Source organism: Carassius gibelio, chromosome B10 (genome assembly GCF_023724105.1).
Source record: "Carassius gibelio isolate Cgi1373 ecotype wild population from Czech Republic chromosome B10, carGib1.2-hapl.c, whole genome shotgun sequence".
NCBI lineage: Eukaryota > Metazoa > Chordata > Actinopteri > Cypriniformes > Cyprinidae > Carassius > Carassius gibelio.
In genome coordinates, this window is record NC_068405.1 from 15,135,771 (window position 1) to 15,152,718 (window position 16,948).

At 37.0% G+C, this 16,948-nt stretch overlaps 1 protein-coding gene across 3 annotated transcripts in view; it reads right to left on the minus strand.

Moving 5' to 3' along the window:
* The window catches only part of LOC127966381 (autism susceptibility gene 2 protein homolog), a 322,819-nt gene that overhangs the window by 108,630 nt on the left and 197,241 nt on the right, over positions 1–16,948 (minus strand). For all 3 annotated transcript variants that reach the window (XM_052567307.1, XM_052567309.1, XM_052567308.1), the window contains exon 5: positions 5,425–5,454. In XM_052567307.1, coding sequence (XP_052423267.1) covers positions 5,425–5,454 — 30 coding nt within the window. The remainder of the gene's footprint in view (positions 1–5,424; positions 5,455–16,948) is intronic.

Consider the following 16,948-nt stretch of genomic DNA (forward strand, 5'->3'; position numbering starts at 1 on the left):
GCTTCAGAGCAAACATCGTCAGAAGACGAAAAGAGAAGAGGCGGAAAAGGGGGCAAAAGCAGAGAATAGGTAGCTGGGGCGTTTACATTCAACAGAATTGGTGGAGTTTCGGTAATGACATCTTTGTTTTTTTGTTTTTTTAGGTGTCATTCCATGGAATTGTCACTACTCATTTCAGTTGTGACAAAAAGGAACACATAATCATAATATTTTGGGGAAATAAAATTGTAGTGTTTTTTAGTATATTAGCATTAATGTCACTACCGAAAATGTGCTGTCACTACCGAAACATGGGATGTCTTTTTTCAAAAATAATGTATCATGAATTATCAACTAAGATGTTTTGATATTTTTTGGTTCAATGTAAATTTAAGATAATGAATCCTTTGAAACTTTGAAATCAGTATAATCAACTTTTTGCCTTCTACAAAGAAATATTGGATTCAAAATACAACAAATCTCATAAATTACACGTAAAAAATTGTTAAAAAAAAGAATAATGGATGACAAATTTAGCAAATAGCAAAAAAAAAAAAAAATTCAAATATATATATATATACAATCTAGATGTAAGCAAAATCTTAATTGGTCAGTATTACCCTTTAATTAAATTATTAATACAGTGTTTCGGTAGTGACACATTTGGGGAGAGGACAAATATTCCAAAACTTTCTGTGAAATACAATATGAGAATTAACTGCACAATTAAATGCTTACCTTAGATATAATATAATTTGCATAAAATTCTTTTGGTAAAAGATAATTTTTTTCAAGATGTTTACAACTCAGTCTTTGTACCAATGCTGTAGAATGGCCCATATTTACGATCATGGTTTTGTGTCAAGCACGTACACAATTCTTTTAAAAGCGCAGGTCACGAATGAGTGAAATTACCGTACTTCACCACTGATAAATCTGCAACTGTTTTTTAAATGGCATCCTCTACCCTTGGCCACACACCGATGGGGGAAGATACACAGGCCCATGAGAAGAGCGAGGGGGCGAGGGGAGTTAAAAGAGTTCAGCGAAAAAGGTCCTCTTATTTTCCCTTTTAAGGCCTCATCAAGTGCATTAAAACACAAGAGGACGTTAATTTAGAGCCAAAGGTGGGACGCTTTAAAGGTACTTAAGATTAATCTGTCCATGCTTGTGCGATTTGTCATCTCCATCTACCTCTTAAAGGTAATGGGCTGATAATTGATTAGCACACATAAAACCATTTTTCAGCACGCTTTGTGCTCTCAACGGTTTCAGTGGTGTATTTAATGGGTTTTAGCATTAAACATGTCGCTTCAAGATTGTAATGCTTATGCTGGGATTATAAAGTGGTTTAAAAGCATTATTCATAGTGAAAGGCACTATGTTTATTAATAAATGTTCATAATCACACAATGCACCACATATGATGAGATCTATCTATCTATCTGAATGAAAATTATAAATATTATTTCCAGAAAGCATCTATTCATTTATTGAGTAAAAAGTTAAGAAAACGTTTAATGAAAATGATAAATATTATTTCTAGTATATGTCCAAGTAAATAAAACTGTACGAAAAATATATTTAATGAAAATTAAATAATACTTCTAGTAAATATCTATGTAAACACACACACACACACACACATCTTATTATTGATATAAAAATCAAGCTTTTCAGATGAGTAAAATGAGACGGGGAGACAGAGACATTACGCTGGTCATACTTAAACCTGAACCTACAATGGCTTAAGAGCACATGTGTAACCCACTGCACCACGGCTCAGACATGAAGAGGGATTCTGAGGGTAGAGAGGCACTAAGCCTGAGCACATGTGCTGATTTGTTGCTGGCTAAAGTCGGCACAGATTCACTTGAGCCTCAACGGGCTTTAAACGCTCTCAGATGGGGCAGACCTGTTAGTGTTAACTGCGCCATGAAAAGGGGACGTTATTGGATCCGGGCAGCTGTGGAACATCAAACAGCCGTCAGGCGGTGGAATCTCTCTCGCTTGCTCTCTGCCATCCACAGCAGACGTAATAATCCCATATGAGCGGCTGGTAATGAGAAGACAGGGTCCTACCTGCTCTCTCTAATAACAGACACTTCTTCTGCACACAATTCAGGGCAGGGGGCGGGGGCCTGGGGTTGGGCGGGTGAGCAGGTTGTGGGGAGAAGCGAGAACAAGATCCCTGGCACACTGAGAGAAGGAGAGTGAGAGAGAGAACAAAAGTAGCAGGGGCATCCAGGGACCGAAGTGGAGCCAAAAGCCTGGAAGGTGGAGGCCAGCCACAGTTGCCAGGGCCAGTCAAACGCTTTTAGAGCATTCTGGACGCTGTTCGGCCTGCATACTGCCAATTCATCCAGCAGCAGGAGAGGGAGAGCGAGATGAGAGGAAGCCAGAGAGGGCAGACAGCAGGACTAGGGCTGTGTTCCAGTTGGAATAGGCCCGGCCTGCATGATGAACAGTGTACAGTCTGTACCATTTAATAAATCTCTCGCTCTGCTCCAGCTAACACAAACTAGATGTCAAAAGGCCATTAAACACTCTCACACTTCATCCAACATGTCCCCACTCACAAACACACACAGCTTCACATTAACAGTAACAAAGCCCTTTTAAGAAAAACAGCAACTTGGTAGATTCATTAGCATTTAATGTTAACATAATTTTTTAATTATTAAAACACCATTGCATCAATTATTCTTATTCATGTTATGCATGTTATGCATCATCACATCATAAATTACTTAAGAGAAAGGAAATAATTGCTTACATAATTAAAGTAAGCCTCCATTTGAAGCCTTCATTTGAAAATATTTCATAAAAATATATATTATTTGGCATTATAGAAAATAATATATCTTACAATATAACTCATACTAATTGAACTATTATGATTATTGTCATTAAAAATATTAAATGTTCTAATTAAAATGACTTAAAATCCAATCACTTGAAATTAAACATTTGATTATAATAAATACTATATATATATATATATATATATATATATATATATATATATATATATATATATATATATATATATATATATATATATATATATATATATATATAATTTAATTAAACAATTGTAAAACAATTATATATATTTGTTATAATAATAAAATAATAGTATAAATAAATAAATATTCATATTAATAAACTGTAAAAATTAAGCCTCCATGTAAAGCTAGTACATATTACGAATTTATTAATATTACTAAAATTATTTTAGGAATAATCTTAATAATATAAAAATGAAAATGTGGATATAATAATATATGTCATTAAATACTTTAAAAATATATTCACATATCTATAAAGTCATTCTTTTTCAAATCAAATGTATAATCATTAGAAAACAATTATTAATATATTTTACATATTCTGGAATATTACAATAAATATATAGTTTCGCTTTGTAAAAATTATGCATTACTTGGTGATGGGATGTTGACTGTAGCTGTATCACAGGAAATACAATTATGACATCACTTCCTGTGGGGCATTTTGATAAATGTGTTAAGAAATATGAACATGCATTGTCATTTAAGGGATAAAGGGAGGAAAAAAACCCCGTTCTTATCATTCTTGAAGTCAGAAAGTGATTTCTCCAGAGTGTCTTTTTTCATTTCCTGATTTGGGCCGGAGGAGAATAAAAAGAGACAGTTTGTCTGTGGATGAATAGAACTGACCCATTAATGTGACAAGTTGTCCTCCCCTACGGCTGCTGAATATATACTGTACCGTAACCGCTATTGCAGGGGAAAGAGCTACTGAATTCATTCCCACAGAGAAAAAGCATGTGAAAATATCACTGATCTGTCGCTTACTGCTAACGCAGCTCAACATGCTCACGGTTCTGAAAACCCATTTTAAGAGCTATTGACAGAAAGAGGTCCCTCTGAAGTGTTTGCAAATGTGTGTGCGTCTGAAAAAGAGAGCTCTTGTTTCTTTGTTTACCTACTAAACCCTTCCATTGTTTTGACATAATTAATCAAAGGCAGAGAGAATGACATGACATTGTGGAAATCATTAGAGGAATAATGAGAAGCAGGAACGCAGCGATTAATGTCTTACGCCGCACATCTCTGCCATGCCACAACAAAAGGGCTTTGACTGAAAGGGCTAATTCGACTCGTCGTCATCAAACAACCACGGCTTTAAAACAACAAATGAGGAACATTCAAAAAGAGTGAACAAAACAATATTTCCGTGTAATCATGCTGATGTTCGGCAGACAGTATGTAAGTGGTGCGATGTGTTTTGTCAATCTTTTCATAGCTCGCATCAAAGTTAGCCTAGAGCCTAGTGTTAAATTAAATTCATACCTTTAAATAATAGCCTCATTTTGTTATAATTACACTATAAATATGACTGATATAATAATTCAGCTCCACCTAACATAAATTATCATACCCTATGTCCTGTGGGTTGTGCCTTAAATAAATCTGTTGGAATTGCTACATGGTAATATGTGTAAAATGTAACTTGTGAAGCTCGTAATGGCTCTTTTCAAATTTCGCACACCATTTAGTCGTTCATAATTAATGCGGAGTTAATTAAGGCCTTCTCGCAGTCATTAACAAGATGGTAATTCTAATTAAATAGAAACACACTTTTAAGTAGAGTCTAATATTGGATTCTCATTGATTCAAGTTTGATTAAAAAAGAATAAAGATCATTTTAGAAGCGCTATATGATGTAACGTGGTATTAATAACCCTAATACTACAACTGCTACAATTATAACTAGCTTTGCATTTCCTAACAGTTCTTGGAATTTGTGAAAAGCAGAATCCAATTTAATTTTTAAAATAAATTATATATAATTACACTAACAATAATAATAATAATAACAAAAAATAATAATAATAATAAATTAAAAAAATTATTTTTGTAAAATAATTAAAATGATTAATAATTTATTTTACATTGTATTAAATTCTATCAGTCAGTTGGAGATTTAAATTAATTAATAAATAAGTATATAATAAATACATTAATAATAATAATAATAATAATAATAATAATAATAATACCTTAATAATAATATTTTTTATAACATTTAATTATTAATGTACATATACTTTTATGTATTTTATTTTTGTACTGCAAGTATAACCAAAGAGGAAGGTAAAAATATATTTCCATAAAAGCAACCAGAGGCAATGCAACGAATGATTTATGCAAGCTAGTGTTGATATGATGCAGACAATGGGAGAGCTGATCTGCCAGCTAAAAACAGCAACGATTTCCAGAAACAAGCTGCACAGTGAGTGCGTGACCTCCAGTGATATAACCGCTGTTAAAACGGGGGTTTTGTAGTTGTCTCTGCATATTATGCTAGGATAAGAGACAGCATTATGACACATTTCAACATTGAGAATTCCTACATGCAAAGTTGTCTTGTAACCAAAATAATGAGGTCCAGTCTTACCTTGTCTTCTTGGTCACTCTCGCTCTCACACTGCAAGACAAAGAAAAAAAGGACACATTAGAACAGTGTAGAATCTGCTAGATGTGATGGAGCTTTTTTTTTTTTTTTGCTGTTAAATATAAAGCTATTATGAAGTGGAAATCTGATTTGGGCCGTCTCGCACTGCACAGCTCATCAGCAGAGTAATAAAAGTCTAAGCAGGAAAAGGCTGTTCTTATCTCACTCAGTGGCCAGGCCTCATTACATCTGCCTATTACAACCAGCAGGGTTTTTTCTCCCCGACAGCAACTAGAGTATGAGTTCAACTATCTTCACATCTCATAGGCCACAGACGCACTGCAGCTAGATACAGCTGTCAGTCCACTGCTTAATCTACTTCTGTGCACAGAGTTTGACTGTTTACAGAAAAAGCTGTGCATTTTACTCATGCAATCAACCCTGAAATCCAGTGTATCAATTACTTTGGTCAAAAATAGCTAACACTAAATGAATTCCATTTTTGTTAGGATTCGGTATAGATACCGATTTCCTGATTCAGTTAGATTCCATTTTACATGATTTAGATTCGATTCTGATTCATGTAAGCATTATAAATTGTAAACTAGACAGGGCAGTTTAAGATTCATTCAAAGCATATTTTGAACTATTCATTATAAGAACAAGCTCAGAACTGACATTTATTTTGCTATTTCAACTACATAGGTCATGTTTAGATCACTAAAAAAACTAATTGGAGTCATTTTTTCATGAATGATTTTTAGTCAATGAAAAGAATCAGTTCATAACAGTCATTAATTTTTAAAATGGGCTATGCTGGAACACACTGTGTTTCTGATTCACTTAAAAGAACTGGCTCATAAGAGTCATTTGTTCATGAGTTAGGCTACACTGGATGCTCTGTATGTTTTTGATTCACTAAAAAGAATCATATGAGTGATTCGTTCATGAAATAGACTACACTTTAGGTGCTCTACAGTATAAATTGGATTCAGTAAAAAGAAACAGTTCATAAGAGTCATTCAGTTTCAGAATCAAGCTACTCTGGTAGAACCGCATGCTTTGGATTCACAAAAAAAAAAAAAAAAGTCAGTTCATAGAGTCATTTGTTTTCAGAAGTTGGCTACACTGATCGCACTGTATGTTTTTGATTCACTGAAAAGAACCACATTTAATATTACAGACATTACACTGAAGGAATAGAAACCCCCCCCCAAAACAAATGCAAGACAAAACAACAGAAGGCATTGGTGTCTCCATGCAAAATAAACCAACTGATAATTGGCAAATAAATTAATAACCATAGCATGATATTAAAATGATGAATTTAAGCCTTTCTGACCAATTTCAATTTCAAGGTCCACTTAATTCTTTATCTACTAATTAGCAAGTAGCACACAGATGACTTGGCTGGGGGAGATGCATTCAGGGTTTGAGCTTGGACTCCCTAATGAAGGCCTGCTAGGGGGCGGGGCCTAAGGTCTTCAAGGCCAATTACACCAAGCGGAGCTTAACACTGTGACAGCCCTGAATGATTGACAGCTCTGGGATCCGTATTCCTGCAAGGACTGAGTGCTAGGGACAGAAAGTGAGAAGATGGGAAACAGCAAGGGGGGGTATATTCTGGCACAAGTCGCTCCCGTCTGACCTGATACAGGGCCTGGTGAGCAGCATCCAATTTACAGCCCCAGTCCAACGGGATTCGAGACATACGGGGCTCATGTATTATACATAACCAATAAACACACACATACCAGATGTTAATAACCTACTGCTCTGGTGTGTGTGCCAGCATGCTAATACTGTTAGCATTACAGTAAAAATGCTACGAAACAAAATCGGTATCATATTATTGAAGCTTCCTGAATATAACTGTTCCCATTCTGGGCCATAATAGTCGATTTAGCATGCATGACTGCATGGAGCTTTCCTAAAGGACTGGGGCTCCCCCTCATTCACCTAGCCAAGGTTCACGAAGAGTTAAAATAATGAGCAAAATGTATTTTTTCAGTGTGTTGTGATCCATAAAAACACCGTCGGCATCTCCATTGGCGTGTCAGTGCTCCCTGCGCCCAGCCTAGCGCTTTGATTGCGGAGATATGAGAGGAACGAAATGACTCGCCCTTGCTTGTGAAGCAAATGGAACACGCTAATAGAACTCATCGCATTACCCAATGCAAAAGTGCCATAGCTCATTACGTCAGGATAAAAGGATATCATTGTAGACGGTGAGCAGAATTGACTTTCTGCGCTGCGACTTGATGATTTAATCAACTGCTCTCTTTCGCTTCTCATCCCAATGCCTGTCGCTAACACAGGTGCCGCTAAACGACACTCTCCGCAAGCCAGCAAGTGGAGAAAGGGAAGAAATTGCTGTCATTATTCTTTCTCTCTCTCTTGCTCCTACTTTCCAAGAATAGAGGTATGCAAATTTCTGTACTGTTGCTGAGAGAAGAAATTGAGAAAGGAGGGGTGGGTCCAGACGGAAATACCTTTATAGTGGCAAAAGGAAAAGTAACGGATAAGGTGAGATGAGATTTGACAGGAAAGGGCAGGCAGCTTGTTTGCCCTTAACAGGAGAAGCTACATTTTTTACAAATAAACCAAAAAAGGTAATGTTGTAAAAGAAAAAGGTACATGTTGTGATCCAAAGTATATTAGAATGTTTGAGTCGTGGCATAATGCTTAGTGCATATGCTTAACATGCTTATGTGGAAGATGCAGGTTCGAGTCCAGTGACATTTTTTCCATCCCTGGCTGTCTCTCCACCATTTAATGTTCTATTTCATTTATTAAAAGTGGAAAAAAGACAAAAATAAAACAAGATAACTACAAAAATATTTTTAAGCACACATCCATCTGGACTGATGAAGTTTGAAGAAAACAACAGTAAAAAGGATGCTGATAAATAAGAAGTAAATATGAAGAGATTGGCATAATGATGGTCAGTCCAACATATTTGGTTTTACAGTCATATTGGACGGATTAACTTGGGAATCCATCTCAGCTTTTTCTTGCTTTTTTTTTCTGGTGTGGTGTTAATTTCAAAGCCAAACACTTCGCCAATTGATCTTGGCTGCAGATCAATATAGCATGTTAAGCTTATTAAAACAGCCAATGGCCTCAGTGGAACAGGAGAGCCATCTGCTTTAGTTAGACACACACTCCTCAGATACAGCGGAGGAGGAAGAGTAAGGAGCTGATTAGGCCTCCGATTGAGACTAGTAGGGTTGATGCAGTCTGTACTGCAGCAGTGCAGCATCCCGAAAAACCTCAACAATTATTCATATTTTAGAAAAATCGTGAAGCATGAAAACTAAGGAATCATGGTTCATTATGCACCTTTGCTCAAACTAATTATCAATTTGTTTAATAAGGAAATGGCAAAAAGGCAATGCCTTCAATGTTTTGTGGTTTGTCCACTGGCTATATGAAATGGGAAAAGTCTTTTGATATGTCGCCAACATCTTGTTACAACAAGAAATGTCAACACAGCACTCTTTAAACAATTTCATGGGTTCTTGAAAGTCTGGACTGGAATGGAAGTCTTTGATTGGCTGGTTTTTAAACAACACATCTACAACGACAAACTTCCAAAGAGAGCGTTTACATGAAAATATCTTCAAGCAAAATACATTTCATTTCTCATTTGAAGTCAAATCCCACAGGCCTCGTAAGTGCGGCTAACAACGGCAGGCAATAAAGAAACAAAAGCAATCATTTTCTGAGCTGCGTTTTTTTGCCATCGTCCGAGGCTCCGAGCTGAACCAGACTTCTCAAAAACGAAAAACCTCGGAGCCCACATCAAACCTGCATGACACACTCTGGTGAAGGGCCAAGACAATGAAAAATGTGTGGTTTAAATCCAGCACAGCCACGAGCCAAACACAGCAAACACTCCGAAAATATGCTTCAAAAATATGTTCGAAAACAGCGCATAAAGAGATCTGTTCTTATTTAGCAGTCACTGATGTAAAACCGCAGTCAAATGTCAAGTTAGGACGCAAAGTGTTCGACGTTCCATTTCATGGTCTATTTGCCATTGTGTTGTAATTGGCACTGTCAACGAACGCTGAAATTAATTGAGACTGATCTGAGCTTGATTACAGAGGCAGCGGGGGTCCGGAAGGTTGACGATAGGTTGGTATGCTCTCTCTCTCTCTCTTTCCCTTCATCCCTCTTCCTCCTCCTCTTCCCAATGCTATTTTCACTCTCTGCTGTTGCTCTCTCTCTCTCTCGCTCTGCCTGCGGGCTATGGTGGGTGGCGGTGGGGGACAGCTTGAAGAATGGCAACCATTGCCAGGGTCAGCTCTGACAGTGCCAATTTGATGCGCTGCCATGGAGAGCTACGTGCCCCACCTCCCTCGTCCCCCCTCATTTTCTCTCTCCCTCTCCTCCCACCTCCCACAGAAAAAGCTGCGCGTCCTGATGGTTTTCTGATGCAAACCATGGCGCGGCAAAATGGTTTTTCCCCTCCTGCTGCCTGCTTCTCCATCTGCCACTGGGGCCGCACTGCCGCCGGCCGCCTGCCTGTCACAGCGTGCAGCGAAATTAGCCAGGGAGGAGGCGCTCGCTAGCGCTAATTACGTTTTAATCATTGGAAATGTGTTGGCAAATCAAGGCCTGGAGCTCCCACTCTCTGCTCTGCGGAAAGGAGGAGTGTGTGTGCGTGTGTTGAGATGGATAGAAGAGGAAAGACAAACAGAGAAAGAGGAAGTGAAAACAGGCCCAGCCAGCGCTGAGCTAAGAGTCAGATGCTCTGAGGAGAAAATGGCGGCGTGCCTTGTGCTGTCTGCTGAGCGTGAAGCTTTGAGTATTGGGCCGCAGAGAGGCAAAAGATTTCACCGGAAGCTTTGTGCTGTGAGATGAAAACCACCGCTTCTCCAAGTCTATGCCACACTGAGGCGGATATTGAAGACTCATGAGTGCCAAGGTGACATTGTAACAGGTAATGATGTATGGCTCACAAGATGAATAAACCAATGAATGAAGATAGTGAGCAGATACTGGGATTCTTCATAAACTTTTTTATTATATAACACTTTTGAGGTTAAAACAATAAGAAGGAAAGGATTTTTCTCTGCAGTGTCATTCCTAATGCAAAATGGTATTTAATATACAAAACAAATTTTTTATGTCAAATTATAAGCTTAAAGCCTATGTACATGAATGTCAGGAAATAGAAGTTTAACTGAATGCTATAGTTTGCATGTGACATCATTTATTTTTACTCAGTGTTTCTCAAAGCACTTTTAAAAAATCTTGTAAAATTGCATTGTGTACCAATAAACATAGGGTCACATCAAGCTTTAAGAAAATGCATGATTTTTCCATAGTTGGGGAAAAAAAAAATTATATATATAAATATATATATATAAATATATATATATATATATATATATATATATATATATATATATATATATATATTTGATTAATTGAATTGAATTTTGAATATTGAACTCAATAAAATAGAATAAACTGAGAAAAAATCACTAAAATTGTGAAAATAAACTAAATAAAATAAACTAAACTTATTTTGGATGAGATTGCTCTGCAAAAATTAAATAAATAAATACATTTCCCCAAAAATATCATAGCTTATGATTGCTTACATTTTTCATCTCGGGTAAACACAAAATGTATTTTTTGGTCCATTGTTTGAGAAAGTTTAAGTCTAAACCCTGATCAAACTCACTGCAAGCAGATGTCAAAGATAAATCAAAGATCCACACAAAAACACAAGCCAGACGACAACCATTAAAACATGAATCGAGCTGACACAAGATCAGAAAAGCCAATGCTGCTCTACTCTATTTATGTATTCTGTGCTTATGTAATTTTAAGCTCAATTGTCTGAAGCTAAACCTGACACAAATGGCAGACTTGGGTGTGTGATATAAATGACATGACTGTTAATCATCTGGCCCATGACCCTGTCCCTGCGTTCTCCACAACCCTTTAACATTAAACCCAAGTGAAATCTAACCTCACTTAGCAGAAAAAACACAGCAGCGCTGCTGTCAGCCAAAGCAACGAGGAGAAGGAAATGTATCTCGACACCTTTGACTGGGTTAGGCCATTAACAGTGCTGGGATCTAGACCTGATGACATTCAGGGACTAATTCATCCAGCATCTGCGTGACGTCCAGCTGTCATCCTAAAGTACGGCAGAATGAAGGAGCAGAGGAGCAAATGAGGAGAGAAGCGTGACAGCCAGGAGGCCCTGGATACTGGAAAAATGGCTCTTTCACCAATAGAGTGTAGCCTGTCCCAGGACAGCTCCCTGTCTCTCTCTCTCCCCTGTCAGGAAAGCAGTCATCTGCTGCCTGGCCTAATAACCTCCATGCTGATCGTACCATCCCATCCTCTCTCTCAAGCACCTCACCAACATCTGCAGGCAATTTCCTCCCCGATATGACACTTTCTCCAGAACGTGAGCGCTGAATAAGAGCTGACAGACTGCGGAGAGCACAAATACTGAAGCTCTGTTCCAAAGCCCAGTGAGCTGCCAACAAAAAACAACACTTTAAAGCATCATAGGTGGCTCATAACACAAAGTGTGCTCTAAAAGGATGGAGAAGGCCATCCCATTATGACCTGCAGTGTAAAAATAAAATAAATAAACAAAAATCCAAAATGCTTAAAAATAGTTAATAAAAATAAAATTATGTTGATATAAAATACTTTTATTTTATTATAAAATTTGTCAATTTGTAAATTAAACTTGAATTTAATTAATATTAATAATATTTATAAACATTTAATGAGTGCTGTCAAACAATTAATGGTGATTAATTGCATGCAAAATAAAGTTTTTGTTTACATAAAATATGTGTGTGTACTGTGTATATTTGTAATATGTATATATAAATACACACACAAGCATGTACAAGTTTAATTTATACATTAAAGATACGTATATATAATAAACCTTTTTATAAATATAAATAAATACATAATAGTCAATATTTTTTTAAATGTATACTGTATGTGTATTTTGGATGTAATTAATGGCAATTAATCGTCTGACAGCACTAATACATTTTCTTTCTTCTGTAGTGTGCCAGTAGCGTCACAACATGTTTACATCAAAATCTATTACAATCAATTCAGAGTTGTTATTACTGTTATGCAGATTTGCCGCCTTTGCAAACTGCTCAAAATAATCACTTATGAGGCTTCATGACAATTAGGATGCTGCCTTTGAAGACCACAGTATTGCTATTTCAATATTTTTTAAATAGCACCATACCCAATGATTCAGAGTCATGCAAAGTGTGATGAGAAATGCTGGTGTATAAGAAAAAGAGAAGATAAGAAGCTGAATCTCAAGTATCGAGAGCCATTCTTAACGTATATCCGCCACACACACTCTCTGTGTGATACCGTGCCAGCAACAGGAAAGGGTTAGCAGGTACAAGATATTTGTGTGTGTGTGTTGTGCCTGTATGCATGTATGTAAATGTGTCTGCGTATCTTGAGGGTACGTCTACCTTTAAAATAACTTGTCAGCTAAGCTGCTCGGGCTGACAGATGTGAGATGCCCTGAGGTGGAGCTTGGCACAGACAGATGGTGCCACAGGGGCAACGCGCTTAGCTGATCAACCAAGGGTGGCATTGTCACCCAGCCTGCCAGCCACAAGTGAGAGTGGGAGGGAAGGGTAAACGCAGTGCACGTGTTTGTGAAAGAAAAAAAAAAAAGAGTGGGAAGATGAAATCATATGTGAAATCATTGCTACAATTTAAGAAAATGCTAAATTTATGAAAATGTGGCCATATGACATTGACACTAAAATGTTTAATATTTTATGTAATAATTATTATATAGTTCAGGAATTTATTTGATCAAAATATCTGAAAATATTTCTACTATTTAAAATATCTATTTTATTTTTTATATAAATTTTAATATAATGTATTCCTGTGATGACAAAGCAGAATTTTCAGCAGTCATTTCTCCAGCCTTCAGTGTCACATGATCCTACAGAAATCACTCTAATATGGTGATGACTTGCTATAATTACCAATGCTGAAAACAATTTGGCTTCTAAATATTTTTGTATTTCTTTTTCCAGCGTTTAGCATAGAAAGTAAAAAAAAACAGCATTTATTTGAAAAGGAAATCTTTGATGCATGTCTTCACAGACACTTTACATATTTAACAGTTTATGTATTTCATTTTCACAGAAAAGACTGTAATGGATGAAAAGTACATGCAAAGGGAGTTGAAACATGGTTTTTCTATGTAAATTCTTTATGAAATCTATTTTGAACATAAACTGTCCTCGGTCATGACTACTGTATAAACATTCAAGGTTACTTTTACATTCTTTAAATTACATTCTTTACTTTTTTGTCCAATGGAAAGTTATATCAGAAAGGCATTTATTTAATGTTCATTCAACACTGAACTGCACTTCCGTCCTTCACTGCCTCATTTTCATTCATGTCAAGTCAACTATGGCGTCCTCTGACTAAGGTTTATTTCAAGATGCAAGACACTCTTCTTCCCTCATTAAATAAACAAACAAACAAACAATCAGGAGTCAGTGTGTAGTTCACTCCCACAGGCATTCAGTGCTGAAGAAGGTTAGGCAGCAAACAGTTGCCGGCTTAATCAAAGATTAATAGAAAGATTTTCAGACAATTAAATACATCAGATTGCATTGTTTGGACCATTATGGCTCCTCCCTGGAGAACAGTCCACTTTGTTTGCATTTTAATTACTCCATGCGCAGATGACATTTGCTCTGATGCCAGCTGCCATCTTTGTTATGCTTCTCTACGTACCCTCTGGAAAAAAGCAGCGAGGCGGAAAATGTGCGGATGAATGTATGCAGTTCTGATATAACTGAATATCCCCACAAAATTAAGATCTACAAAGGACAACTGGACAACGCAGAAGCACACGTGTCAAAAATCTCACAATGACAGACTAGTTTCATTCGTGCCTGTATAGAAATCAGACGTGGATGTGCGCTATTTTTGCTTTCCTTCATATTTTCTTCATCACGCTCTCAAATTTTCAATCTCTATTTTTATCTCTACCCCACTTTCTCTCTCTTTCTCCAGCAGGAACGGATGTGTGGCTCTAATCACTCTGCTCCCCACACCTGACGGCACACTATTAACTCTAGGTCTCTCTGGTGACCCCGCGGGTCGGTGCCCATCACATCAAGTTTTTATTAGGGAATTTTCCTCATCATTAGCTCTGGCCCAGACGCCCGCCATTAATATTCATTCCGCTGCACACTTCCATCATCCTCTGTCTCTGTTTCACCACCATCAATCTGAAATGCTGCTGCACACTCACCACCTGTCATTAACAGAGCTCCATTCATCTGTTCACAGTTGTTTGAGACACACACCTACCTGTAACCGATGATTTTCATAAGTGAAAAATAAAACAAAGATTATCATGTTAAACAATAAAATACTATGCTTGGATAGATCTATCTAATCTATCTCTATAGATTAATACACATTTCTATATTTACTTTACTATATTATACATTATATAAAAGAACTGACTGAATTGGTTGTAAGTTGCGATCTGATTACATGCAGTTTAACTGCTGGAAAAACAACAGTACAGTAACTGCTGAACAAATGCATTAACTAACAAGCCAGACCAATAAGCCCCTCAGCTAGAAGAGACACTCCCACCCACACACACACACACACACATACAGAGGTGATAAGACAGACAGACTCAAACAGCGCCAGCAGTGAACTCTCACTTATAGAAGACTCTTGTTCCAGAGGATGTGGTGCTGAACAGAGGCCCTGCTAGCCACAGGCTCCTCCAGCAATTAATTGACAATTCCCTGACCAGCTGAGATAAACCATATGAAGCTTGTGCATTTGTGTGTATGTGTGTGTGTGTGTGCATTAAAGACATATTCCTCAATGCAATATTTTAAATTTGATATTTAAAACTCTATTTAAATATGTACAAATAAACAAATTTGTACTGCCAATACAACACAGTACAGATGTGCTGGATAGAGCGAAACGCTAATATTTGTATGTGCCGAACAGCTTTAGTTCTAGTGCCATTATCATTAGTTATGAATACATTTTTCTAGACATGCTTGATCCAATTGTTCTCAAACAATCAACACAAACATTTCTCAACACGCAAACAAGCCTAGACGAATAAACACCAACGGAAACGTCTCGCTCTCTACTTGGCGGCCCTGCCGAGCTGCCAAAGATCTGCTTTGTAAACAACAAAAATATTTAATTTGAGAGAGTGATGCTGAGCAAAATGAAATTAAAAGGAACTCATGCTAACTGTTAAATTACTCGCGGCGCGCTAAATTACATTTGCTTTTCCATCGGAGAGATCAAACGGGCGAACTCCAGCACTCCAGTGCTAATTATTTACAGTCTCCACCTCCCTCCCTTCCCAGGAGGCTTAATAAACACACTATTTCTCTCTCACACACGCATTTTTGTGAACACTTGTTTATTTCATTTTTTTGGGGGGATAATGATATATTCCCTCACTTCCTTACCCACACTTCCATAAACTCCTGTGTCAAGAGACGAGACCAAGATTGGGAATGTAATCCTAGTGTACAGTTGGGCTTCTGAATAAAAAAGCAGGTCATCTAAAGCAGGATGGGACCTGTGGGAGTGTTGCTGTGGCAGCGTCGCAATGGGAGCGAGGGGTGAGTGACACCAATGGCTGTCACTGGGATTAATTAGCATGCTAAGTGGCGGAGGGGAGCACTAGGCAGCGGGTGTGAAGCAGAGCCACCTGACGTGCACACACACCCCAGAAGTGTGGATTTTCACCAGGATTTTCACCGGCAGTGCAGATTGCAATCGCACCCCTTAGAAGTGATCTCACACATACACCCCTCTCTGAAAATAAAAACAGAAAAGGTGTCTGCCTGATGTGCAGTTAAGAGGGAGAACTAATTTTTTACTAATAAGTGGCAGCCAAAAACATAAATTTGCATTTCTTAGTCTTGCCCCCCCCACCCCCCACCCCATTCCCATAATTTTTTTTATTTTTAACGCAGTGGCTGAATTTAAAATCATTTCCAGGGAAGTACCATATTAAAATTCTGTCCGATAACAATAAACTAATAATTGTCCTCATGTTATGCAAAAAAACAATAAATGGTCAATATTAATATTAATAATCAATAACAAATACTACTTTGTCTAAATAAATGTAACTAAAAAAAATCTATAATTTTGAATGCTACAAATGACTTTAAATTAAATTTAGCAATTTTGAGATTGCTAATAATTAATTATATTTAACAGTGTTAAAAAATAATTTATTTTATTATTATTATTATTATTAAAGACTTGAGGGTTTTTAAAAAAAGAAAACTGTGTAATTGTATATCACTGTATACTCTTCATTGGCTAATGGTGGCCTTTTTTTTTTTTTACCTATATAATATAATATAATTATTGATATTCACTCTCCAGAGAATCTTTCTGCATTTGGTTTTGGTTCCGATTGGGCAAAAATGACATGAGAAACTTGAGGCTGTGTCTG